The following is a 26,006-nucleotide window of genomic DNA, read 5'->3' on the forward strand; positions in this document are numbered from 1 at the left end:
TGGACCTCGAATCTAGGCCCAGAGGAAAATCCACATTTACACACTCCCTCCACCCTGTCCCCAGGAAATGTCAAGGCCTTCGAAGTGAGGCTGGGAGCTAAATAACCAAGTTGGAAAAAAAGGGGCCGTTTTATGTTATTTGTAACGCGTTGGCAGAAGTTTTGTTTTCTTCTCCCCTGCTTTCTTGAGGAAAGGCATTAAACTCGTCCTTGAACGGAAATCTGAGAAGGAAACCATAAGGTGTTTTAAACAAGAACAAAAGAAGGGCATCTGCTTAGGCGTCTGGAAGTGGGTCAGTGGGGCAGGCAAGAGAGAAACACACCACGGTGTGAATATAGCCAAGTACTCCATTTATTAACAAAATAAGTCTTACCAAGGGAGAGCTCTATTCATCCCAAACAGGCCCCGCAGCCCTTGCGCAGCTGCATAAGGCCGGGAGGGAGGGAGGGAGGGTGTTGGGTGAAGACCCCGGGGCCGAGCCTTCAATCCCAGTAACTGAGGGAGCCCACGGCCAACTTTGGGGACTCTAGGGTCAGGCCTGGGAGGGGGCCACCGGGGTTGCTGTGATCCGTGTGCTCCCTAACTCCCCCAATGGTGCTAACAAGGCTGTGCTGCCAGCTGATACCACCACTGGTCTGCTTTGGAAGGATCTAGCAAGAATCACCCACCCAGCCCCCATCGCCAGGACAGGGACCACAGCCACAATAGCTAGAGAAAAACAATGACTATAAAAGCACTTTGCAAACTATAAAGAGCAAAGTTCCATGCCAGCAGGGCCTTCTAGAACTTTTGCTTCAGTGAAGTGAGCCCTGCGGGCCCCTCACCATCAGGCAGTGTGACCACCCGGTGTCTGGGGCCTGGAAGAGTCTGGGAGGAGAAAGGCTCTGTTGGAGGCGCCTCTCCGGCCACTGACCCGTCCTCAGAGCAAGATCGGGGAGCAAGGCTCTAATTTGGGGGGCCAGGGCGCAGACCAAGGAGCCTAGGGAGAGAGAGTGGCAGGTCAGGGGTCACAGAGCAAAGTTCCAGGTCCATAAGAGGGCAAGACCTCTAGCTCCCAAGGCTGCTCCCTGCACCCCCAAATGCCTTACAAAAAATACCTCCTCTCTGTTACTCGTACAAAGGAAAAAAACAGAACCTCAAATGGATGGAAACAAGAAGGAATGAAGGGGAAAGGAGGGGAGAAGAGAAGGAGGAAGTGTAGTTTGAACAGTTAAGAAGCATGCAAGAAACTCCCCAGGAAGGGAAAACAAAAAGAACCCCCAACTCCCCCTCCTCCCCATAAAACCAAACCAATCAAAAAAAAAAAAAAGCGCAAAAGGGAAAAAAAAAACCGGAAACTTACATCTAAGTAAAAGAAAAAAATGGAAGAGAAAGGAAGAGGGAAGGGGGACATGTAGTTACCTGTGTGATTAATATTATTATTTGGGGGGGAACAGACTCTTTGCATACCATTGACTCGTGTGGGCCGTTAATGCACTTATATTCCCAGCTTGTAAGCTAACATTACAGTAAATAAATACACAGTCCGGTGAGGGGGGGGTCTGGGCGGGGGTCCGGCAGGGACAAGCAGTGGTGGAGGAGGCAGCGGAGGCGGGTGGGGAAGGGAGGCGGCGGCGGGGAGGAGAGGAGGCTGGGGAGGGAAGCAGGGCTGTAGTTACTGGTATCCGAGCGCGGAGGCTGAGGCCAGTCTCTGTCCGTACAGCGCGTATGGTGAGTAGTAGGGTCCGGCTGTGGGGAGGGACGGCACGGCCAGGCCCCCGGCTGTGGATAAGTGGCTCTTGCCGTAAGGGTGGTACCGGCTTAGGCCCAAAGTGTGTGGACTCCGCAAGGACAGCGACCCGGGGCTGCCGGGGGCGGTCGGCGGGGGGAGGTGCAGATGGCAAGAGGCGGCGGCCGCAGCGGCCGCGGCGGCGCTGCCCAGGCCCGAGGCCCCCGGATAGGCGGCCAGAAGTTTCTCGGCGCCGGGCAGGGCCGTGTGAGTCCGTAGGTGGCTGAGCAGCTCCTCCGAGGTGGCGAAGCGCTTGTCGCACGGCCCGCTGGCCGCCACCCAGTTGCAGCTGTGCGGCAGCGGTTCGTTCTGCAGCATGAAGCCGTAGGTGTAGAGCGGGTGGCCGGGGAGCGCGGCCTGGGCGGCGCTGGACGAGAGCGCGGCGGGCTGCAGCGGGTGCCCGGGGTACACCAGCGGGTAGCCCCCCGCCTTCAGGCCAGGCGCAGCTGGGTCGTGCGCGCTGCAGGTGGAGCAGCTGGAGCCGCCGAGGTGCGAGGCGCCGTGGTAACCTCCCAGGCAGTAGGGGTCGCGGCATAATCCCTGCAGGAAGGACGGCGGGGAGGCCCCGGTGAGCGGGCTGGAGCTGGGGGGCTTGCCCGGGGGCAGGCCCAGGCCCCCCGACAGCTGGCCTCCCACGAGGCCAGACTTGCTCGGATCCAGGCCAGGCACGAACTGAGACGGGTAGCCGGCGTAGGCGCCCACAATGGAGCCGTGGTAGCCGATGCTGGAGGGTGGCAGCGGGAACACCGAGTGGCCCGGCTTGTAGGGCGACACCGGCGCCACGTGGCCGGCCCCCACCAGCGCGGAGGGCGGCTCCGACTTGCGCCCGGAGGCCCCGGCCTCGGCGCCGCCATGCGCACCCGGCTCCCCACCGCTGCCTCGGCTCACGGCCGCGGGCTCCGGGCTGGGCTTGGGCTCCTGGTCTTTCTTGTCCAGCTCCCCGCCGGCGCCCCCGCCGCCGGTCTTGCAGTCAGAGTGGTGCGGGGAGCCGCCCCGGGAGCCGCCGGGGGAGGACGAGGACGACGACGCCGAGACCGGCGCTCCATGCGGGGGAAAGGGCGTGCAGGCGGCGCTAGGGACCCTGAAGCCCGCCTTGTCTCCCGGGGACAAGGAGGAGGAGGAGGAGGTGGAGGACACGGAGGAGGAGCCGCTGTCTTTGCGAGAGTCGCCGCCTCCGGAGCCCTTGGAGTAGGGCTTGAAGCTGGACTTGTCCTCGGCCGGGGAGTCCCCCAGCTGCTTGAGCGCCGCAGACGCGGAGGCGGCGCCCGAGGCCGAGCGGCCAGGGTCCTTCTCCGCTCCCAGCCCGTTGGCCGCCGCTACCGAGTTGAGCTTGGACGAGGGCGGCGGGTCCGGCTTGCCGATCTGCGAGCAAGTCTGGGCCAGCAACGCCAAAGGACTCTTCTTGGCGTCCAGCTGTGGGAGACAGTGGTAAGGGAAGGGAGACGGGGGTGAGACCAGAGACCCACGGAGCGAGCGAGCGGGGCGCCAGGGGAGGGGGGTGGGCGCGGGGAGCACGCAAGGCGGCGCGACGGGGCGGGAGGGCCTCGGGGAGAGGGTCTGCGAGGGCCTGGCGGGCGGGCGGGGCAGCTGGGCGGAACTGCGCTCACACTGCCCGTCGGTGGGATCCCTCGCTCCACCGGGTTCCGGAGTGCGCCGTAGGCCCCAGGGAATGGGCAGTGGAAGTAGTCCACCAAAGGCCACCGCGGGAGAAGGTGACCTCTCTGGATTCGGGGCTGGGGGAGGGGCTGTGACTCGACTCCTGCCCTCTCATCTCCCCGCCTCTAGGCCCGGGTTAAAACTTATTCCTTCAGTTTGGGTAACTTCGCTTGGGACGGGTTTCTGGCGGTGGCGCCGCGGGGTAGGAGCCGGGAGAAGCGCGTTCTGAAGCCAGGGCTGCCGTTGGCGCTCTCTTCGTAGCCCCTCCCTCCCGGGGAGGGCACCCAGGCAAGTGGGAGGAAGAAAGACCTGGGGTCGGGAGTGCCTGGGCGTAGTGCACTCTAACCGGATCGGACAGAGGCGGCGTGGGACGGGGGCGATCGGGCTTCAGAGAGAACAAACCCGGGTGGAGGGGTGGGGGTGGGGGCGGGCGGAAAAGGCCCAGGAGAGCTCATCTCTGGCCTGGACACTGGGTGCCCAGGAGAAGTAAAGGACCCAGGGGAGACTCCAAGAGCAAACCCAATCCGAGAGAAAACACGTAGCTCCGAAGGGCGAGTGTGGGAGGGAACCTTTCCCGGAGAAGCCTGGGGAGAACCGGGTGGGCTCTAACCCCTCTGTTCTCCGTCCCTCCTCACTCCGTCCGCCAGTGTGGCCGGATCTGAGCGTCGCACCGAGCCCCGGGGCGCAGGGAGCAGGGCCGTGGGCCCGGCAGTGGTGGGCGGAATGGGGCCGGCGCAGGGCGGTTAGCGACCAGGGGACTGACCTCAATGGGGCTGACGGGAGTGGAGGACAGCGGCTGCAGGTACTCCGGGTGCAGGAGGTGGCCGGTGTGAGCGCTCAGCATCTTCAGGACCCTGATAGGGAGCCGGTTCGCCTGGCGCAGGGGATCCGCCGGAGGCAAGAGGGACACCGCCGCCGGCACTGCCGGCCTCTTCCCGCCGCCGCCGCTGCCGCTGCTTTCGGGTGTCCTTGAGTTAGATCCAGCGGGCGAATCGCTCATTTGGAGGAGGCAGCGCCACAGGGGGGGCGGGGAGGGAGGGGGACCACCGGGAGGCGAGCTCCCGGGGCGGGTGGGCTCGCTCCGGGGCGGGTGGGCTCGCTCCGCAGCGCCGAGCGCGGTGCAGCAGTCGCTGCGCCTCCACCCCTCCTCCAACGACGACGACGTCGCCGCCGCCGCCGCCGCTAGCCCCGGCGAGCAACACAAAAACCTTCGCCTTTCGCGAGCCGCACGTCAAATAGCCGCGATCGGCAGCTACACTTCAAAGGGATCGCCGCACCCGCCCAATCGCAGCTCTCGCCGGGACCCCGGGGCGGGGAGAGCGGCGGGCGGAGGCCTGCGCCGCCGGTGGGAGGGGAGAGCCTTAAAGGGGCCTCGCCCGCGAACCCGCCGCCTCGGCCTTTACCACCCGCCGTATTCCTCCCCTCCCCCCAACTGGGCTGCCTCTGCCCCGGGGGTCCCAGAGAGGACGGGGCTTCTCCGGGGCCCTGGGCTCTGCTCCCTATCCTCCGCTGGCTTTCCTGTAGCTCTGCCCTCTCTCGCTTCGCACCGCCGAGGGGTGGTGCTGGCGGGGGCAGTCACCCACAGGCCGTGTGTGTCTGGGGTGGGGTGGGGTGGGGTGGGATGGATTGGGGTGGGGCGGGGTGGGCTGGGGGTGGGGTAGGAGTTCCTGGCGCCGGCTCCGGCACTGCCAAGTCCAAGCCTTTCCGGGAGGCAGCCTAGGGGCGGGCCGCGCCTCCGGAGCCCCAGCTCTGCTCTGGTCCTGCTCGGGCTCTGCTCGGGCTCAGTCCCGGCTCTGCTCGGGTCCAGCTCTCTTCCCCTAATTGGCTTCTCCCGGGTGTCCTCACTTGGAAGCGCCCGAGCCTCGGAGGCAGCCACGGTTCTCGGGACGCGGCGTAAACCGCTCCAACAACTTTGAGCCAGTCGGGTCTAAAGCCTGCAAGTTTGAGGTGTCCCTTCCGGGGTGAGATGGTCGCAATAAGCCGCGGTTCCCTAGGCGGTGCGCCCCTCCCGGATGCGCCGGGCGCGAGGTGCCTGCGCACTGATTTATAGTTTAGATGTTTGGTATGTTTCAGGTTTCTTACGGTGTTCTGCTTAGAGGCGTAAAATTCTCTCACTGCACCCGGCCTAGCTGCTATTGGGGGTCGGGTGGAGACCATGGAGAGGTCAGCATCCCCGAGGAGGGAGGAATCGCTGTAAGTGCTGCACGTCGATGCAAACTCCAGAGATGCGTCTACCCTACCCCCATCCTTTTTTTCTCGCGGGGGAAAATGCACTAGGTTTTGCCAGGGGAATTTCGGAATTAAAAACTTTTTATTAAAAATAACAGTATCCTCCTTCACCCTATCCCCTCCCTCCCGTGCCTTTTGGATGAAGTATGCATTGACCGCCTCGCACCGGGCAGAGGTTTCACATAGTCCTTGTCCGGACATTAAAGGTCCTGGTCCGCCGATCAGAAGGTGAAGCTGGCCCTTTGTGTACCGGCCTCTGGGGAGACCACTTCTCCTTGCTCTCGGCGGCCAGCGGAGGCGCGCTGGTGTCACTGCCTCGCTTCGAGTACCGCTTTCCCAGCCCGAATCCATCACTCCGATTGTCAGGCCTGTCACTCGGGGCGTATTGCTCTAGGACTCTGCTGCTCGTTGATCAACGCCTTGAGATCACATGAGATCCCAAGACAGGGACAGATGATTTCAAAGGGGTTCTTCCAATGGAAAGAAACAAGTATCACAGAAATAACAAATGGCAATCTTTATCATGCTCAGTAAAGAAGGCAGCCAGCACCACGTCAATTACACACTAAACTGAATGTACTTCCTGGATCCATCTGGTTTTTGGACAGTATGCATAGACCTCTGAGAAATTACACAAGCTTTCCCTGCCCCAGTTTTAATCCTGGTAAAATTAGGTTACCACGAATGCCAAGGGATGCCCTGACTGGGTGATGTATTCCATACTGCAGCAAGAGGGTTACAAGAAGGAGGGGGGACCTCACTTATTTTATTGTGGTGGTCCCTACACCCGGCCCACCCCCCCTTCTCATGCCAGCCTCTGAGCCCTCTGACATCCTTGCTACTGCCAACACCAAGTTTAAACATCCACTTCAGGGCTGCTTCAGCCTATGAGGCCATTTGGCCTTTGGGAGATTGCTCTGCAGAGAGAGGGCAGAACCTTCCAGAATGGAAGAAGGTGGGCCTTTGTAGGCAATCTTGGAGGAGGAGAAGCTGGGAAGGGGGGGAGCCCTAGGAGACAGGAAAAGATGAAAGACCCCTTCTTGATGATCGTAACCAGCCCAGCTGTGAGTGCCAGCCAAGAACTCCTGCTAGGACCCCAGCAGATGTGTGTTAGGGATGATTAATGGGGAATCAGTTGGGAACAAAGGGGAGGGGCGAGAGACAAAGGCATTTAGGAATTTGGAAGGAATCTAGGGGGGTGGGAGGCAGCAGAAAGAGAGGGGAGAACGGAGGGAGATAAAATATTTACTCTCTATTTGGGGAGGAAAGAAGAAGGAGGTAAGGAATGAATGAAAGGAAGGGAGAGCAGAGGAGGTGAGGACAGGGTGACCAGGCTCGGGATGGAGGGTGGAGAGTTTGCCCAGGTAATCATATATTGTCCTTAAGAAACCCCATTCCCTAAGCTCACAGCTAATCACTAGGAATGGGGGTGCCAGACAGCACTTAGGGGGAGACCAGACCTACTTCCCCACTCCTGGAAAGTGCTAGCAAAGGAATAGGGCCATGCTTCCCTTTCGGGTGCTGATGAGGAAAGCAGGAACCCTTTGGCTGGATCCATCCAATCGCCTTAGGAGGGAATATGGAAGACCATACTCAGCCAGGCCAGAGGCCTAATTAAAAGGTACTAGACGATTATTACAATCCGTACTTGACATTCACTTAGCTGAAATGTTACCCTCTGTAGAGTCCTAAATGGGGCCCTAGTGGCCTAAAGCAAGTCCGTTTTCAAAGGAATGTCTTGTCACCTGGGAGAGAATAAGGCTGAAGAAGTTTTCAGTTGGGCGGTGTTTATTGAGGTTGATGAGGTGTGGTTGAAAATGCCACACAAGACAGTGTTGTACAGGGCCCAAGTCCTTCCTCTGCAGAAAAGTGGCAGTCCTGTGGCTAAGGGACCCTTCCCAGATTGCCCTGAGAGGGAGGGGCACCATGACAGTAGGATGGGGTGGGGCTGCTTGAGAATGCCCCCAGCCAATGAGGTGAAGAATTACAGTTCTATGTGTCAGGCTCTTGATACGTTTCAGGTACCTTTATCCTTCCCATTTCTAGCGTGGAGAGGTTAGTCACTTACCCAAAGGCCAGTGACCAGTGGGTGACAGAGCGGTCCCTTGGAGTCAGGTTTCTGGGAACCAGACCTCTGATCTACATTACCGCGGTGGTCCCGGGCAAGGAAACCTCCCTAAGCTTCGGAAACCTCAGGTATAAAACCTAAGAGCGGTCACCTCAGAGTTGGGAGGCCCAAAACAGACAAGGCATGTCACACAACTAGTGCTTGGTACAAAGAAAGTCCCAGGTCAGTGATGGCTGTGACCAGCAGCATCGTTGGCATCTGTGGGGCGATTGCTTTGGAGAACAGTCACTGCACATCTGGATCCGGACGCTCCCAGCGCTGGGAACCCATTCGAACACCCGAGTCGGGCCAGCATCCTACCCAAATGAGGGTACCCCTCCCCCAGCCTCCAGTCAAAGGAGTCTTTAAAAAAATAAATGCTTCTCAAAAGCCATCAAGAAAATCCTTTAGGAAATTCTGAATATTTATAGATTTTTTTTCATGATTTCAATTTACATAAAACTCACCACCCAGGAAAAAAACGCCTGAGTCAGGTTGGGAGGAGAGGTGGGAGGTGTGTCGTGTGGGATTAATGTGGAGTTTTCCATCCTCACCAAGGTGGAATTGCCCGAATCACGGCCTCTCTCTTCATGACACTGAAGCCCTAATGGCAACAACAGGAAATAATAGCTCACTGGGTAACTATTTACATTTTTTTTTTTTTTTTACAAGCTGTAAGAATTCTGAAATGTCGGCCTCACAGGGGACTTGGTTTTCCTCCCTGGCGCTTAATATCTTTCAGCCACTGGCAACTACTGCCTTGGCCAGGAGCCCTGATTCAACACTGCCTCTGTCTGCCCCATCCCCAGGCTTCAGACACAGCCCTGGGCATGAGAAGACCAGAGGGGCCCAAGGAACAGTGGGAACAAACAGGCAAAGCAAGAAGGACCAGCCTTGCCAGGGAGCCCGCTCTGGTAGCCCCCTCTTCTGTGTTCTCACAGCTCCGATTATGTTCTTACGCTCATCACAGGGCATCTGCCATTGTTTATTTAGTTGTCCATTCTCCTGCTGGACTGTGGGTGCTTCTGTATGGCCCTCATCCTCGTTGTATTCTTATTGCCTAGAGGGATGTTTAAATATCTTCGTCGCAGCAGCCAACACTGACAGCCAAGCACTGTTGGAAGCGCTTTGTGCAATCCCTCAATTTCTCTCATTTAATCCTCACAGAAGCCCTAGGAAGTAGGTCCTATTGTCACCCCATTTCACAGAGGAGGAAGTGGAGGCACGGAGAGGTTAAGTACCCTGCCCCAAGTCCCAGCTGGTACGAGATGGGGGTATGAATACACGCAGTCTGAGTGCCATACACGCCCAGTGAAAGTTTGTTGATGAACGAATAAGAATTTTACATACAGTGGGTTATTTCTTTCTATCTCCCCTCACCATATTAGTAAAAAGACTCAAGGTGGATGACTTCGTATTTTTCAAAATGTCAACCATATGAGCCTGTTAAAGGATCTTTTCCCAAATACACGTTTGCGTTCATCATCCCGCAACACTTTTCTGAGTTATTTTGGGCAGGTGTTTTGATCCCTTTTGACAGATAAAGACTGGGGCTCCCAGAGCTTCTGGGGGAGTGTAAGTCACACAGCAGACCTGGCAGCGCAGCAAGAAGAGGCTTCCTTCTCTCCCTTGTTCTCCTATCACAGCCCCATCGTCCCCATTGCCCTATAGATGGGGAGGTAACTCCCTTTGATAAAAGAGGGAGGAATTAACTACTTCTCCTCCCCCTTGAGTTTCCTTTGGAGAAGTGGTGGGAAGGAATGGACAAAGGAAATGTAGGCTGAAGCTTATCTCCCAGCCCTGTGTTTGATCCTGGTCCTTGAGCAGGGTGCTTTGAAGAAGTGGTTTCGTTTATCTCCTATCAGCCCAGGGGGAGATAGGCTGGGCTGGCAGGGAGGGGGGATGCGAGGAGGTGTGCTTTTGAAGTTCTCCTCCCTCAATTTGCCCCGCCCCAGACATCAACCTTAGCCCTGGGCAGTCACCCTTGGCTACTTTGTTCCTTTGGGCCTTCAAGTTTCTTCTCTCTTTTAAGTTGCAAATACCGCTGGGAGGAATTATACTTTAGTAATCTGCCCACACCTCAGCTGTGATTAGCAGCGAGTATTTTACTCTGTAATAATAACATTTATGGAGTCTTATAGTGTGCCAGCCTGTCTGAGCTCTTTACCTGGAATAAGTCACTCAGTTCTCACTACAAACAGATGAGGTGGGGACTATGCTTGTTTTTATAGGTGAGGCACTGAGGCTCAGAGAGGTTAAGTAACTTGTCCAAGTTTCACAGCTCAAAAGTGGTAGAACCGGGATTCGAATCCAAGTAGCTTTTTCTGAGCCAACCTACTGAGTGCAGGCCTGAGGGAGAGGGAGGCCCACAGGAGGAGACATTGAAAACAAATGATTTCAGGGACTTCCCTGGTGGTCAGGTTAGGACTCCTTGCTCCCAATGCAGGGGCCATGGGTTCGAACCCTGGTCGGGGAGCTAAGATCTCACATGCCGCATGGCATGGCCAAAAAAAAAGCAAATGACTTCAACTGTCTTCCAGAATACTGGTCTTCGCAACAGTGTTTTATTTTTGTGTCCAGGAATGAGAATATGGTAGAGAGGAAACTGAGGCAGAGAAGGAAGTAAGCTGAACATTCATTTAATTAATTGAACTGGATTGAATGAATTTATTCAATTTCTCTTTATTGGCCACTTGGTAGGTGCAGGCCCAAGGCGATCCCAGAGCATGTAAGGACCAGAGCGAGTTGGTCAGTCCAGGCCACCTCCCTGGCATGCACATTCCCAGCTCCTAAAAGGTGGGGCAGCCCTTTCCTTCGGGCATCTGTGGGCTTCTTTTGCAGATTAAAAGAAAAAGTCAGGAGGCTCTAACTTAAATCTTGCTAATTACCCTGTAGTTTAGTTGTCCACTATTCTTTTTTTAAAAAAATTGTTTTATTTATTATTTTTTAAATTGAGGTATAGTTGATTTACAATATTATATTAGTTTCAGGTGTACAACATAGTGACTCAATATTTTTATAGATTACACTCCATTCCAAGTTCTTATAAAATACTGGGTATATTGCCTGTGCTGTACAATATATCCTTGTAGCTAATGTATTTTATACATAGGAGTTTGTACCGGTTGCTCACTGTTCATAAGAGAATTTGCTTCAAGTTCAATTCAGATTCTACCACATTTACTGAGCACCTCTGGGTGACAGGATGAATCATTCTAGGTGTGTTCGTGCACCATCTCTCATTTGGGTATAAGGGGAGTCCAAGAGCAGAGCGGAGGTCCTTGAAAGGGAAGCAGGGACCAGGCTTCCCCAGCTGTCCTGCCCCCATGTTCTGAGCATCCCCCAGCTGGAACTACTGGACCCCCAGGAGATCTTGGTGGCAAACTGTGAATATCTCAGTTACACAGGGCAGGTACCTGCTTCTGACACCCACGCCCCGCCCCTGCCCTGCCCCCACTTCTGGCAGTGTATAGGCCTTTAAACTTGTCCAAAGTATGCCCTTTCCTAGGCTGGGCTCCTGACTAGCGGGATATGCAGCTCCAAATTCATTTCAACAAATACGATTAGAGAAAAGGGGAAAACTGCTCAGGCAGTGGCTCAATTACCACTGGTTGTATTTGATAAAACCAAATTCCAAGATGTCAGAACAATTTCGAGGAGTGTTTATTTCCGTGGCCCTCTGCCAGCCTCTGCTCGGAGAAGGAAACCCGAGAGGTGGGGTCCCAACCAAGCTGATGGCTGGAATTATCCAAGTATAGTGGTCCATTCAGAGTGGAGATTTGCATAATAAGACCCCTTTAAAAGTGATTTAAATTATGATTAATTTTTTGGGAGAAATGCACTTATTTATTTATGATGAAGTGATCCCCATGGTGCCAAATTCCCAAACTATGAGACTGTACAGTGGACAAAACGTCCCTCTAGCCATCCAGTTTCTCTCCCCAATGCATCAATGCTATGAGTTTATTGTCCATCCTTCCAGAGGTCTTTTGTACATATGTATTCTTGTATATTTGTATTCTTGCAAATACATATATATTCTTTCTCCCTTTTATACACAAATGGCAACATACTACACAAACTGTTCTGTACTTGGTTTTTTTTTTTTTTAAGTTAATGTATTTTGGAGATTGCATGACGGGCTTCTGCATTTTAGTTATTTATTTTTTCAGATTCACAGCATCGTTACATGGATGTGCCACAAGTTTATTTGACCTGTCCTCTGCTGGTGGACATTTAGATGGTTTCTAGTTTTTGCTCCTGCAGTGAATAACCATATATATGTATATGTGTATATCTATGTGTATATCTATATATAATATATATCATTCTCCTCGTGTGCTAGTAAAGCTATAGGGTAAATTCCTAGGAGTAGAATTGCAGGGCCCAAAGCTATATGCATTCAAAACAAGTCCCTTTTTTTTTTTTTTTTCTTTTGCGGTACGCGGGCCTCTCACGGTTGTGGCCTCTCCCGTTGCGGAGCACAGGCTCCGGACGCGCAGGCTCAGCGGTCATGGCTCACGGGCCCAGCCGCTCCGCGGCATGTGCGATCTTCCCGGACCGGGGCACGAATCCGTGTCCCCTGCATCGGCAGGCGGACTCTCAACCACTGCACCACCAGGGAAGCCCCTAAACGAGTCCCTTTTAACACAGTAGGTAGGATAGACTTGGAGTGAGTTCGAAGTTCAGCCGAGGGATTCGGGCAAGAAGACAAGGGCGATACCTCTAGGAACTTCCAGTCACATTCATTTGGAGAGGTTTAAAGGCTCACCAAGAAGGGGTTCTGTTTCCATCTTTGGAGTTCAGAAAACGTGCATGCTTCTCCTGCTTTCCTCCTCCTCCTATACCCAGCTGCTCCCTCATTTAGTAGGAGGAGAAGGAGGGGAATATTAGGTCTGGCCTAAAAGAAGCCACGATATTGATGAATCCACATTTTAATATTGCAAACTTCCCAGTCAGTGAACCCTAACAAGAACTCTGGATTGTCCAGACCTTTTTTGTTCACGCTCATGAAAAGGCAAAGTTTTGTGCCAAAGACAATGCATGAAATGTTGTCGTGTCCATGGAGGCTTATATCCAGTCCTAACCATGAATTTCCAGCATGAGGCCTGTGAAGCATCGGAAGACATCAGATCATGACATCAGTAATTGTTGTTAGCAGAGTGCTACCCAAGGCGGGGGCAGTCGTCTTTATTTTGTTCTTCTTTTAATATTTGTATTTTTGAATAGGTATTACCTGCAAAATTCAAAGGGCATGGATATGTGATTTCTCAACAAGGGTTGAGATGATAAGAGTTTTCTGCTTTATCGACCATTCGCCAAGAAAAAAAAAAATGCAGGCGTTTTGGCACCTGTAGCTTCTCGCTGCAAAGACACACAGCATGAGCCCTCCTCTTGTCTCCTCAAGTTCAGGCCAACGCCTGGGCCTCCTTGGTCCACGGAGTGGAAGCTCACCTTTTGTTAGTGACCTTGACCCTATGACACTGGGAAGAGTCAGGACTGGGCGGAATTTTTTTTTTGTTTTTGTTTTTTTGGCGGTGCGCGGGCCTCTCACTGCTGTGGCCTCTCCCGTTGCGGAGCACAGGCTCCGGACGCGCAGCCTCAGCGACCATGGCTCACGGGCCCAGCTGCTCTGCAGCACGTGGGACCCTCCCGGACCGGGGCACGAACCCATGTCCCCTGCATCGGCAGGCGGACTCCCAACCACTGCGCCACCAGGGAAGCCCCTGGGCAGAGTTTTGATGGGCCGTGGAATCAGGATAAACGTACTTTCCAGGCTGTCTAAAGTAGAATTCTTAACATCTTGAAGACCTTTCTCAGGTGTCCTGAGGCGCCCCTTCCACATCACCCAAGCCTTTCCTGATACATTCAACACAACCGCTTTCTGCCAGGCTCTCTTTGTTTCTCATTAATTTCCTTACATAAATGAATCAACGAACAAATGATAAAAACAACTGTAACAATGAAAACAACCCAAACAATCCAAACCAGAAAAGCTACGGTAGTTAAAAACGCCGAGAAGATGGTGTACTTTTCCTTATTATGTTTTGGGTTTTTTAAAAAATAAATTTATTTATTTATTTTTGGCTGCGTTGGGTCTTCGTTGTGCTCAGGCTTTTTATTGCGGTAGCTTCTCTTGTTGCAGAGCACGGGCTCTAGGTACGCGGGCTTCAGTAGTTGTGGCATGGGGGCTCAGTAGTTGTGGCTTGCAGGCTCTAGAGCGCAGGCTCAGCAGTTGTGGCACATGGGTTTAGTTGCTTCGCGGCATGTGGGATCTTCCCGGACCAGGGCTCGAACCCATGTCCCCTGCATTGGCAGGCGGATTCTTAACCATTGCGCCACCAGGGAAGCCCCCTTATTATGTTTATTCCTGTTCCACATCAGGCCCCAGGTGAATTTTTCCCCACTGCATTCAAAATGCATAATGACAATCTTATTTATGACAGGAGACATGTTTTTGTTTTAAAACAACTGATGGAGCTGCAAGATGGGAGAGGACAAGAAAGTGCGATTTGGGGGTAGGGGTTGTGATGAGGGAGGGGGTAGGATGTTGGCAAAGGAGGACAGCATTTTCTTTATTAAAAGTTGGAATCCAGGGCTTCCCTGGTGGCGCAGTGGTTGAGAGTCCGCCTGCCGATGCAGGGGACATGGGTTCGTGCCCCAGTCCAGGAAAATCTCACATGCCGTGGAGCGGCTGGGCCCGTGAGCCATGGCCGCTGAGCCTGCGCGTCCAGAGCCTGTGCGCCGCAACGGAAGAGGCCACAACAGTGAGAGGCCCGCGTACCGCAAAAAAAAAAAAAAAAAAAAACGTTGGAGTCCATCCTTTACTCGTGGAGCAAGGGAAGAAAAGCATCCAGGAAGAACGCTGGGGTAGGGACATGGCATAATGACAGTACCCTGAGGTCTAGACAAGGGGGCTTGGGTTGCCCTGAACTGCTTCCAATTGGGCTGTCTCAGAAGGGACCATGGGCACGAAGGTGCAGAGACAGTGTGAACAGAGGAGAAACATAAAATCCATTCCCCGACCCACCTCTCCCTGGGTGACATCTCTGGTCAGCTCAGTAGGCATCTATGAGCCCCTAGAGGTCCACCCTTGACATGATGCCTCCCAGTCCCGGTAGAGAATTAAAGCCAGACACCCTGGGAATCGTGGGACAACAGGAAAGCTGGTACAGGGGGCTCACTCCCTGTGGGTTTAGGGAAGAGAAATAGAGTGTTCTCACCTGTGTTTGGGGAGCAGGCTCTCTCCTCTGGCCAACCAGTGGAAGTTGTAATTTTCTCTTTAGAGCTGTTCCTCCCTGAAAGTCTGGAGGGAAAATGATAGAAGATGAAGCCTTACCAGGAGAGGAGAAACGGAGAGCAAAAGTCAAGAATGCTCCAGAAAGCAGGGGAAAGGAAGAACTTGGATGAGAAAGAAGCTATTTTGTCCCTGGTAAGAGTGAATTTTTAAAAAGTCTCTCATAGAAAAACAGATTTATGGTTACCAGAGGGGGGAGGGGGTGGAAGAGGGATAAATTAGGAGTTTGGGATTAACAGATACACGCTACTATATATAAAATAGATAAACAACAATGTTCTACCGTATAGCACAGGGGACTATATTCAATATCCTGTAATAAATTATAATGGAGAAGAAGACAAAAGTCTCAGGAGGTGGTGACAGGACCCAGGGCTTGTGGGAAAGAATTAGGGCACTGCTGGAACATCTTTTTAGGATTTTTTTTGGGGGGGGCAGGGTTGGGGGGGTCCCAGGTTTGATGGAAAGGATTAATCAGAAGCAGCTAATTCCAGTGAAGGATTTTTGACTCTTTCTCTCCTTGGTTTTTGGACATGATTATGTTGATATGGGATCCATCAGACGATTGGATTAATTCAACCAGCTTGTCTTTTCCGAGACAGGCAGCCATACAGCCCTGGGTGACAAAGGCAACCGGCCCAGGTGTGCCAGGCTTTGCACCCAGGAGCCTGCCCACGCCCAGTGGTAGGGCTGGGCTTCTCTCCAGGCTTCAGCTCAGACCTGGACAGGATGCATAGTTCAAGTACTCGGTCAGCTCCTTCCTCAGGGACACAAATGCAGACCTTAGAACACCGCGTGCTCACCACAGCCACCTTGCAAGCAACGCAGGACATTGGTTTCTTAAACCCCAGTATATTTTGCCAAATAAGAGTGTTAATACCCCTCCCTCCACCTCTCTGAATGAATTGCATTACTTAAAGCATCTTTTCGGAGACGTCAGCAGTTTAATAGAGGCAATGAGTCAGGGCTGCCCTGTGTTTTATTTTTCTGCCAGTATTTAGTTAATTAAAGATGCAAATTAAAACACCTTAATTTATGTAATATCAATACCAGCGCCTGAAAACATTTGGCATAACTGCTCTGGCAAGTCCTTTACATAAACTCTTCAGAGCAGTGCTAATAAAAATGAAAAAGGTTGTAAATCACATATAATTTATTCATCTTCTGTATGGTACGAAAGCATGTGCCAAAATCAAGTTATTTATGAGCATGTCCTAACAATAGGCATTTTTGTTCGCTGCAAATGACAAAAAAAGTTTTTTCTGACGGATGTGTGTTTTAATTTGGAAATGTCTCTGGGCGCCTCTATTTTCTGGGCTCTGATCTCTAAAATTTATGTTTTTGCACCCAGAAAAAATTAGGTTCATATATTGAAAAACATATAGAGCCTAAAAACATGATGGCATCGGCTGAGAAAGTCACCTGCAACCATCTGTGTGTAGACAGACGTATACACCATACGTCCTATGGAGAATAAATCTTCAGGTGAGAAAAAAGGGTGGTGATTTATATCTTGTTTCTTAAATATTCCATTATGAGGATTATCTCACAGGAGGCTCGGATACAGATGACATTGGAAGGGATTTGGTGCGTGGTTGCTTTTTCGGAAGCCTTAGAGATGAACTGTGTGTATGTGAAAGGAGAGCCAAACACCAGTCTTCACCTTTCCCCTCCTTTGCTGATATATCTTTCTTTGTCTGGTGGATCAGAGCCTAGAGTACATTTTATTCCGTCCTGGAGGAAGAACAGTAGTCTCCATTCAGGGGTACCGAGGGATGGCGTGCTCCCTCTGTGTCCCATGGCAAAGCGCCCTAATGCAATGATTTTTTTTTTTTACATGTATCATCATAGCATAAAAAGAAACGAAATTGAGCTATTTGTAATGAGGTGGATAGACCTAGAGTGAAGTAAGTGAAGTAAGAACAGAGTGAAGTAAGTCAGAAAGAGAAAGATAAATACCGTGTCCAAACACATATATATGGAATTTAAGAAAAATAAAATGTCATGAAGAACCTAGGGGTAAGACAGGAATAAAGACACAGACCTACTAGAGAATGGACTTGAGGATATGGGGAGGGGGAAGGGTAAGCTGTGACAAAGCGAGAGAGAGGCATGGACATATATACACTACCAAACGTAAGGTAGATAGCTAGTGGGAAGCAGCCGCATAGCAATGATTTTTTAAACTTGCTTCTTCACCACTCTACTCAAACAGGTCTCAGGGCATGTGGGAGAGTGGACAGAAGTTCTAGAAAAACCTCTCCATCCTGAAAAATCCAAGCATATTCATAAATACAATCCTCTAGCCAGCTTGTGTCTTCCCTACGTGGGAGGGAAGAACCCAGTACAATACTATGCCTTGCTTTATTCATTATCTTTCTTTTTTTCTTTATCTGTTAACCATTTTGAGCTACCAGTTAGCTAGACCTGCACCAAGGTGCCCAGAACTCACAGGAACTCCACCAGATATTTTAAATTTTAAAGGAAATACATCTCTCAGATACCACACTAACTAGCCCAAGATGGTTAACAATTTCAACATTAAACTGAGTTACATTCAGTTTGATGATGTCAATCCTTGGGAACTTGGGTATTCATTGTCTTTTAACATGAGCATTACAAGCTTGGTAGGAGAGGTAGCATATCAAGGTTCCTTACTTGGAGAAATGATGCAGAAATGGCGAGTGGCATCTTTCTGTGATCTTAACAGCCATGGGTCCTGAGCTGCCACTAGGGTTGTGGGGAGACCGCTACAAAATTTCAAATGAAATATCTTCTGAAGTCTCCCTTTCTGATATTAGAAACAACGATAACCCTTTTACATTGGTTCCAACTGGAGCTAATGGGATGCACTCCCTTGCCTCAGACTCATTGCAATAGTAAGTGAGAAACTCACACTCTTTCAAAGAGATGCTTTTTCTTGGGTGGGGCGGTTACCAAGCGGAGCCAGAGAATGTCCTAGAAAAGTTAACCACCCTCTCATATCCTCCCAAAGTCCCGTCTACCCCCTCCGACCCATAGTGTCTCGCTGGGTCATGGGAAAAAAGAGTCTGGTGTGGCAGACAGCCTAGCTCCAGAGGCGAGCTGAGCTCTACATCTTGTGAGGATACACGGCATGCATCACAGTTCCTCAGCGGTAGGATTGGAGGGTGGGCTGTGAGCGCTTTCTTGAGGTGTCGGTGCTGAGCCTGTATGCCTTTGTGTGTGATCGTGGGCATCTTCTCTCTCCCTTTTTCTTGCTGCGTGTCATCCTTAAAAACTAACTTTTACCTTTATACTTATTTGAACCCCTCCTGTATCCGTAAAAGATTTGAGGTCCCTTACAATTCAAAATGCAGTTACAGTAAACCCTGAAGCCATTAGCAGAAAAGGAACAAGATCAGAGCCAAGGACAAAGGAGGAAGGGGGAGGAAGAAGCAGAGTAATTACAGCAGAGGGGGAAAAACTTAGATTTCGGAAAGCTAATGCAACTGAGAACAAAACCCAGCTCCCAACTCCCTGGCAGCTTGGTGGGTGGGGGCCAGCTATTGTAATAACTGTGGATTAGCGCACCTCCAGGGCAGGTTGAAATGCCTGCTGGGGGCTCACTGCCCTGTGAACCTGGCCAGCTACTGCATCTCTCAGAATCTCTGCTTCCTAATCTATAAAATCGAGGATTAACTCGCCCATCATACGGGTCTTTCGAGAATGCAATTCAATGACGAGAACGGTAGCTAACTTAGCGTGGACTGTGCAGTCTCTCTTCTAAGTGTTTTGCATGGACATATTTCATCAATTCTAAGATGCATTTTCTTTTTCTCATTTTTAACATCTGACATTGATTTTTTAAAGAAGCATTGTACCATAGATTATTTTGCAGCATTTCTTCTTTCTTTGTTGGACCTGAAATAATGGCATAATGTAGATGATTAGATGAAATGTGTTATTAACTCATTCAGTCCTCACGATAACTTTATGAGGTAGGGGCTGTTTTTGTCTCATTTTACAGATGAGGAAACTGAGGCAATAGAACTTAAAAAAAACCAATTTATTTATTTATTTGGCTGCACCGGGTCTTAGTTGTGGCACGTGGGATCTTTGTTGCAGCATTTGGGCTCTTAGTTGCAGTGTGCATGTGGGATCTAGTTCCCTGACCAGGGATCGAACCTGGGCCCCCTGCACTGGGAGCGTGGAGTCTTAACCACTGGACCACTGGGGAAGTCCCGACAGAACCTTTAAATGACTTTTCCAAGGGCCATGGATGGCAAACAGTGGAACTGGGAATGCGTCCTAGGCTGTTTGACTCTACCTCCACACCATACTGCCCTTCACCAAGTAGTTCAGCAACAATCATTCTGACAAAAATTTCACTGTTATGTACTGGAAATTTATTTGTCTGGTCCCTCTTATAGGCTGTGTTTTCCAAATGCTCTATTGTTACATTAAGTAATGCTGAGATTAATATTATTATTTTTTTAAAAAAACAAATTTGTTTATTTATTTTTGGCTGTGTTGGGTCTTCGTTGCTGCACGCGGGCTTTCTCTAGTTGTGATGAGCAGGGGCTACTCTTCGTTGCAGTGCGCGGGCTTCTCATTGTGGTGGCTTCTCTTGTTGCAGAGCACGGGCTCTGGGTGCGTGGGCTTCGGTAATTGTGGCACGTGGGCTCAGCAGTTGTGGCTCACGGGCTCTAAAGAGCAGGCTCAGTAGTTGTGGCGCACGGGCTTAGTTGCTCCACGGTATGTGGGATCTTCTTGGACCAGGGCTTGAACCCGTGTCCCCTGCATTGGCAGGTGGATTCTTAACCACTGCACCACCAGGGCAGCCCTGATATTATTATTACACATGTATTTGCACAAATGTTCCTCAACACCTGTTTATTGTCATTTGACTTTGCTTGTGAAATATATACAGATAAATTATGTAGACATTTATCCATCATTTCCATTATGGCTTCTGCGCCCTGACTTTTATGCTTTAGAAGGTATCCACTCTGAAATTATAGAATAAAATGATTCATCAGTGAAAAAAAATATTTCACTGTTAATAGAATTACTGTATGATCCAGCAATTCCACTCTTGGGTGTATATCTGAAGAAAATGAAAACACTAATTCGAAAATATACATGCACCCCAATGTTCTCAGAAGCACTATTCACAATAGCTAAGATATGGAAGCGACCTAAGTGTCCATCTACAGATGAAAGGATGAAGGAGATGTGGTATATACACACAACGGACTATTACTCAGCCATAAAAAAGAATGAAATCTTTCCATTTGTAACAACGTGGATGGACTTAGAGGGTATTATCCTTAGTGAAATAAGTCAGACAGAGAAAGACAGATACTGTATGTATTATGTATATATGAAATCTAACAAATAAAACAAATGAATGTATGTAACAAAACAGAAACAGACTCACCTATACAGTGAACAAACTAACTGGTTACCAGTGGGGAGAGGGAAGTGGGGAGGGGCAAGTGAGGGGCAGGGGATTAAGAGGTACAAACTCCTATGTATAAAATTAATAAGCTACAAGGATATATTGTACAGCACAGGGAATATAGCTAATATTTTATAATAACTTTAAATGGAGTATAATCTGTAAAAATATTGAATCACTATGTTGTATACCTGAAACTAATATAATATTGTAAATCAACTATAATTAAAAAAATTTCACTGTTGGACACTGGGAATATAAGATGAAAAGACATGTACTTGCCCATGAACTCCAGTGAGGGGACCAACATGTAAACAGATCATTATACTTCAGGACACTAAGTGCAATCTGGAACCATATCCAAGGCGTAGAGGCAGAGAAGGGAGGGATGATTCGTTGCTCAAAAGCCTCTGCCCTAGGGCTTAGCTCTGTAGTAGAAACGGCCCCTCCAGCACGTCAGGAAAGACATGTACGTTCTTGGCTCTGAGAGGAGTCCGTTGGGTGGACCTTCAAATATAGGCGACACGTTCCAACAGCAGAGAACCAGACGCATAGGCGCTCCACCCGTGGCCGTTTCGTACGTGGATGCTGGATGAGCCCTGTGGGTAGCAGATCTTAAGGGAGCAGCATCATGCTCTCAGGCGAGGCTTGGAAATGGCCTTGGGGGCAGAGACACAGGGAGAGGTTCGGCCTCTCAGCGCTAGGGCTGGAGGCTGTGTCCCTGGATGCCCAAACCCAGAGCGTGGGGAGCTGGGGGAGGACCTGGAAAAGGTGAAAAACAAAAAAGAGAAACAGAAAGGAACCACCTGTTTGGAGTAAGAAAAGGCAGCTTCCAAAGGAATGGGACAGTAGTCTCTGGGCTACAGTGAGGGGCAGAGAAGGAAGGGGCAGGCTTGGTGGGAGAATACCTGAGATCGAGAGCTGATTCTGCCTCTTGGGACATGTTGTCCTTGGAGTGTCAATTTTATCCTCTGTCTAATGGGCATAACAACATTGCACTTACTACCTCACAGGGTGGTTAAAAGACCAGTTAAGATAATATATGCGAAAATACTTTCCAAACTCCACAATGCTATGCAAATGTGAGTTATTACTGCTGTCTTTCCAGCCAGGTACCTGCTCTTTCACTTCCGGGCTCTATGATCTTGGACCAGTTACTACAGGGGAAGAAGAGATACACAGGGAACATGGCTTCCCATGGTAACTAAAGCAGCTTGACTTAGAACTTGAATCTCCTCCTGGCTGGGGGTCTCACTGGACCCCTGACCTAGTGAGGAAGCCTGGGGGCTACAGGGGACCCCCTCTAGAGTTCAAGGACTCTGCCCCATGGGTGGGGATGGGATCCTAGCCTTCAGTACTCATTGCCCCCACTCCTTCGACCCCTCGCCCAGTCGCAGCAAGTGAGCTGACATTGGGAGAGAGCTTTGGGCATATCTTCTTCCATGAATAAGGAAAGTTCAGCAGCCCAGACATCAGGACTAAACAGAACAAACTAACAAAAACAAAGCAAATCCAGGGCTTTCCGGGTGGCACAGTGGTTGAGAGTCCGCCTGCCGATGCAGGGGTCACGGGTTCGTGCCCCGGTCCGGGAGGATCCTACATGCTGAGGAGTGGCTGGGCCCGTGAGCCATGGCCGCTAAGCCTGCGCGTCCCGCAATGGGAGAGGCCGCAACAGTGAGAGGCCTGCGTACAGCAAAAACAAACAAACAAACAAAAAACAAAGCAAATCCATTCAGACAGAACTTCCCTGATAAAGACTATTTTCTAAAATTTCAAACAGGATAAAGCCTCTGTTATTAAAGCCTATTCTAGACTAAACAAGAGTGGGGTAGAAACCCCACTGGACCAGAGTCCCTGCCCTTAGCCAAAGAGGTCATCGGCAGCCCTGTTCATTGTAGCGTAGCCTACAGCGGGGACGGGTCCAAGGGTGCTCCCGACTGAGGCCTCACTGCCCGCAGCATGAAGAGAGGGGAAGAGTGGCTGTCCAGGAGGAGAAGGACTGTCAACAGGCCACTCTGGGGACAGCAGAAGCTGACTCCTCCTCTTCTGACCTTTCCCGACAAGGAGGAATGAGGAAGTGGGAGGGGAAAGAGGTAGAGTAGGAAGAGGCCAAGAGCTGGGGAGAGCAAAGCAAAGAGAGGGGTTGAAGTAGAGGGAGGGAGCAGGGAGAAGGAGGAAGAGGTGAGTGAAGAGAGCTGGGCCAGCAGGAGTCAGAAGAACAAAAGTAGCGGTCTGCAGGCTGAGCTCCTGGCATCCCTGCCCTGCCCCCCCGGGTCCTCTGGACCCGTCTCAGCATCTCCGAGTCCCCTTCGCTCATCCTCCCGGGAGAAGGGCCCTTCCGAGCAGGGCCTGCCTTCCTTGGCAGCAGACAAAAGGCCATTTCTGAGTTGCACAGAAAAACGTGTTACTTTGCCAGAGGGGCCGGGTCAGGGGTGCCCGGCCCAATCCTAGGCCGAGGGGATCGTGGGCAGAGGGGGGCTGTCAGTCACCGGGAGCCCTCCGTGAAAGGGGCCCCTTGTCAATTCCCCTGCCTTTGAAGTGCCTGCGATGGAGGTGCTCAATTAAAAGCCCATCAGTCTGTAAGTAAATCAACGCCTATCAGGGTTGTCACATCAAACAAACGATTATTACCCCAGCCCGCCCACCCCATTAATCTGGCGGTTCCTTCTTGACGGCTCAGGGTCAGGGCACCGTAAATCCTGTACTGGATTGTAGCCACCTGGATCGGGATGAAAGCGCCGGCGCCACGAGCGCCGCGCTCAGGCGTTTCCCAGGGTCTCCCGGAGGGATGGAGGACCAGGTTCAGGGGCAGAAAACGAGGCATAGACACACGGCGATGCGAAGAGGTCTGGAGCTCTGGAGCTGGGCAGAGAGAGTCGCATAGAGATAGAGGCAGAAAGAAACGGAAGGAAACGAAAAAGAGGTGGGGAGAAACAGCCTGAGAAAACAGACCAAGGTAGAAATAATTGGGAGACACGCAAAGTGGTTGAGACAGTTGCCATGAAAACTCACCCAGAGGGTTGAGAATGAATAGATGCTTCTAGAAGACAAGGAGGCATCTGGAGGAAACTTCTCAGTCACTGGGTTCTAGGTCACAGTGTCAGAAGCCGATCCAGGTTAGGCGCCTCCCATCCCCATGGCAGTCTCCGAATGTCCCTTAGCCGAGGGACTGGTACTGCTTTGCTGAGGGATGCCTGGTATCGGACATCTAAATACGTGACGGCCAGAACTGGATTTTCTGCAATAAAAGGATCTGAACAGACAAACTGGACTGAGTGTCAGGTTGTGATGTGCTGCTGAGCGAGGCCCTAAGAACCACTTCGTTCCGGGGCATTTCTCCCAGGCTCTGTAGGCTGTTTTGTAGGTTCTTTCTGCTTCTGGGATCAAGCTCTGGCTTTCCCCCCGGGGGCAGACCCGAGGAGGAGCGGGAGGGAGAAGAGGAGACGGGACAGCTGTATTTTGGGCTTGAAGGAGGGGCTGGGTAGGAGGTGAATGAAGGACGGGGGAGGAGGGAAGAAGGAGGGATAGTGTCCAGTTTGGAGGAACAAGGCATGCTATTTAAGGGAAGGAAAGAGCAGTCTTTCTCCAGACATCTGTTCCAGAGTTGCCCCAAGGCATAGCTCACCCTGACTCGTGATGTTTCATACCTAAAAAGGGCCGTCACATGCCTTCCCCACTGCTAGAGGAATAATTCCCACAAGAGGACCAGAGATGGAAGTGGAGCAGGGGAGACTGAGGGAGGGGACTTTCTCCCCACTCCCACCACAGAGCTGGAGGCCCAGCCCCAGAGCTTGTGGTGACTTTTTACAAGACAAAGAAAGAACATTCTAAAGAAAGAAACTGGACCTTTATCTTACACCATACACCAAAATCAACTCCAACTGGATTAAGGACTTGAACATGGTACAAACTACTAGGTATAAAATAAATAAGCTACAAGGATATATTGTACAGCACAGGGACTATAGCCAATATTTTATAATAACTTAAAATGGAGTGTAATCTATAAAAATATTGAATCACTGTGTTGTTCACCTGAAACTAATATAATATTGTAAATCAACTATACTTCAATTCAAAAAAAAAAGATTTGAACTTAAGGTCTGAGGCCGTAAAACTCCTAGGAAAAACCTAGGTGGTAAACTTCTTGACATCAGTCTTGGTGATGATTTGCTGGGTTTGACACCAGAAGCAAAGGCAACAAAGGCAGAAATAAACAAGTGGGACTACATCAAACTAAAAAGCTTCTGCACAGCAAAGGGAATCATCAACAAAATGAAAAAGCAACCCACAGAATGGGGGGAAATACTTGCAAATCATGTATCTGATAACGGGTTAATATCCAAAATATATAAAGAATTCATACAACTCAATAGCAAAAAATCGAACAGTCCAATTTAAAGAATAGGCAGAGTAACTGAATACACATTTTTCCAAAGAAGACAAACAAATGTCCAACAGGTACATGAAAAGGTGCTCAATATTGCTAATCATCAGGGAGACGCAAATCAAAACCACAATGAAATATCCCCTGTTAAGAATGGCTGTCATCAAAATGATGATATCAATATTCTGTGATAAACTATACGGGGAAAGAATCTGAAAAAGAATAAATATATGTATATGTATAACTGAATCACTTTGCTGTACCCCTGAAACTAACACAACATTGTAAATCAATTATAATCCAATAAAATAAAAAAAAAAGACAAGAGATAAGTGCTGGCCAGGGTGTGGAAAAAAGGGAACATTTGCTCACTGTTAGTGAGAATTAAATTGGTGCAGCTACTATGGAAAACAGTATGGAGGCTCCACAAAAGTTAAAAATAGAACTACCATACGATCCAGCAATTCCATTTCTGGGTATATATCTGAAGGAAATGGAAACAGGATCTCCAAGAGATATCTGCATTCTTGTGTTCATTGCAGCATTATTCACCATAGCCAAGATAGCGAAACCACCTAAGTGTCCATCAGTGGATGAATGGATAAAGAATATATGATATCTATATCTATATATTTATAATTATATGATATATATGTATATATAGAAGATACATATGTATATATATGTGTGTGTATATGTAATACACACACACACACACACACACACACACATTGGAACATTATTCAGTCATGAGAAAGAAGGAAATCCTGCCTTTTGTAACAACATGGATGGACCTTGAGGGTATTATGCAAACGTTGTACAATATCATGTATATGTGGAATCTTAAAAGGGCTTAAACTCATAGAAACAAAGACTAGAATGGCAGTTACCAGGGGCTAGAGGTTGGTGGATATGGGGAGATTTTGGTCAAAGATAAACTTTGAGTTATAAGATGAATAAGTTCTGGGGAATCTAATGTATAGCATGGTGATTATAGTTCATAACACTGTAATATATACTTAAATGTTGCTGAGAGAGTATGTCTTAAATGTTCTCACCACAAAAAAGAAATGGTAATTGTGTGACAAGATGGAGATGTTAGCTAACACTATGGTGATAATTTGCAATATGTAAGTCTAT

The 26,006-nt window shown here is 50.2% G+C and overlaps 1 protein-coding gene and 1 long non-coding RNA gene across 2 annotated transcripts in view; one reads left to right on the top strand and one right to left on the bottom strand.

Annotated features, from left to right (window-relative positions):
- Nucleotides 1-329: 329 nt before the first annotated feature.
- Nucleotides 330-4,961, bottom strand: ZNF703 (zinc finger protein 703). The gene is made up of 2 exons (XM_060136342.1): nucleotides 4,188-4,961; nucleotides 330-3,181 (listed from the first exon to the last, which is right to left on the bottom strand). The coding sequence occupies exons 1-2, from the start codon at nucleotides 4,422-4,424 to the stop codon at nucleotides 1,655-1,657; spliced, it is 1,764 nt and encodes a 587-aa protein (XP_059992325.1). The 5' UTR covers nucleotides 4,425-4,961; the 3' UTR covers nucleotides 330-1,654.
- Nucleotides 2,529-26,006, top strand: part of LOC132512607 (uncharacterized) — a 163,774-nt gene continuing 140,296 nt past the window's right edge. Inside the window, exon 1 of the long non-coding RNA XR_009538239.1 lies at nucleotides 2,529-3,196. This is a non-coding gene — a long non-coding RNA (uncharacterized LOC132512607). The remainder of the gene's footprint in view (nucleotides 3,197-26,006) is intronic.

The sequence above is a fragment of the Lagenorhynchus albirostris genome, chromosome 21, assembly GCF_949774975.1.
Source record: "Lagenorhynchus albirostris chromosome 21, mLagAlb1.1, whole genome shotgun sequence".
NCBI classification, from domain to species: domain Eukaryota; kingdom Metazoa; phylum Chordata; class Mammalia; order Artiodactyla; family Delphinidae; genus Lagenorhynchus; species Lagenorhynchus albirostris.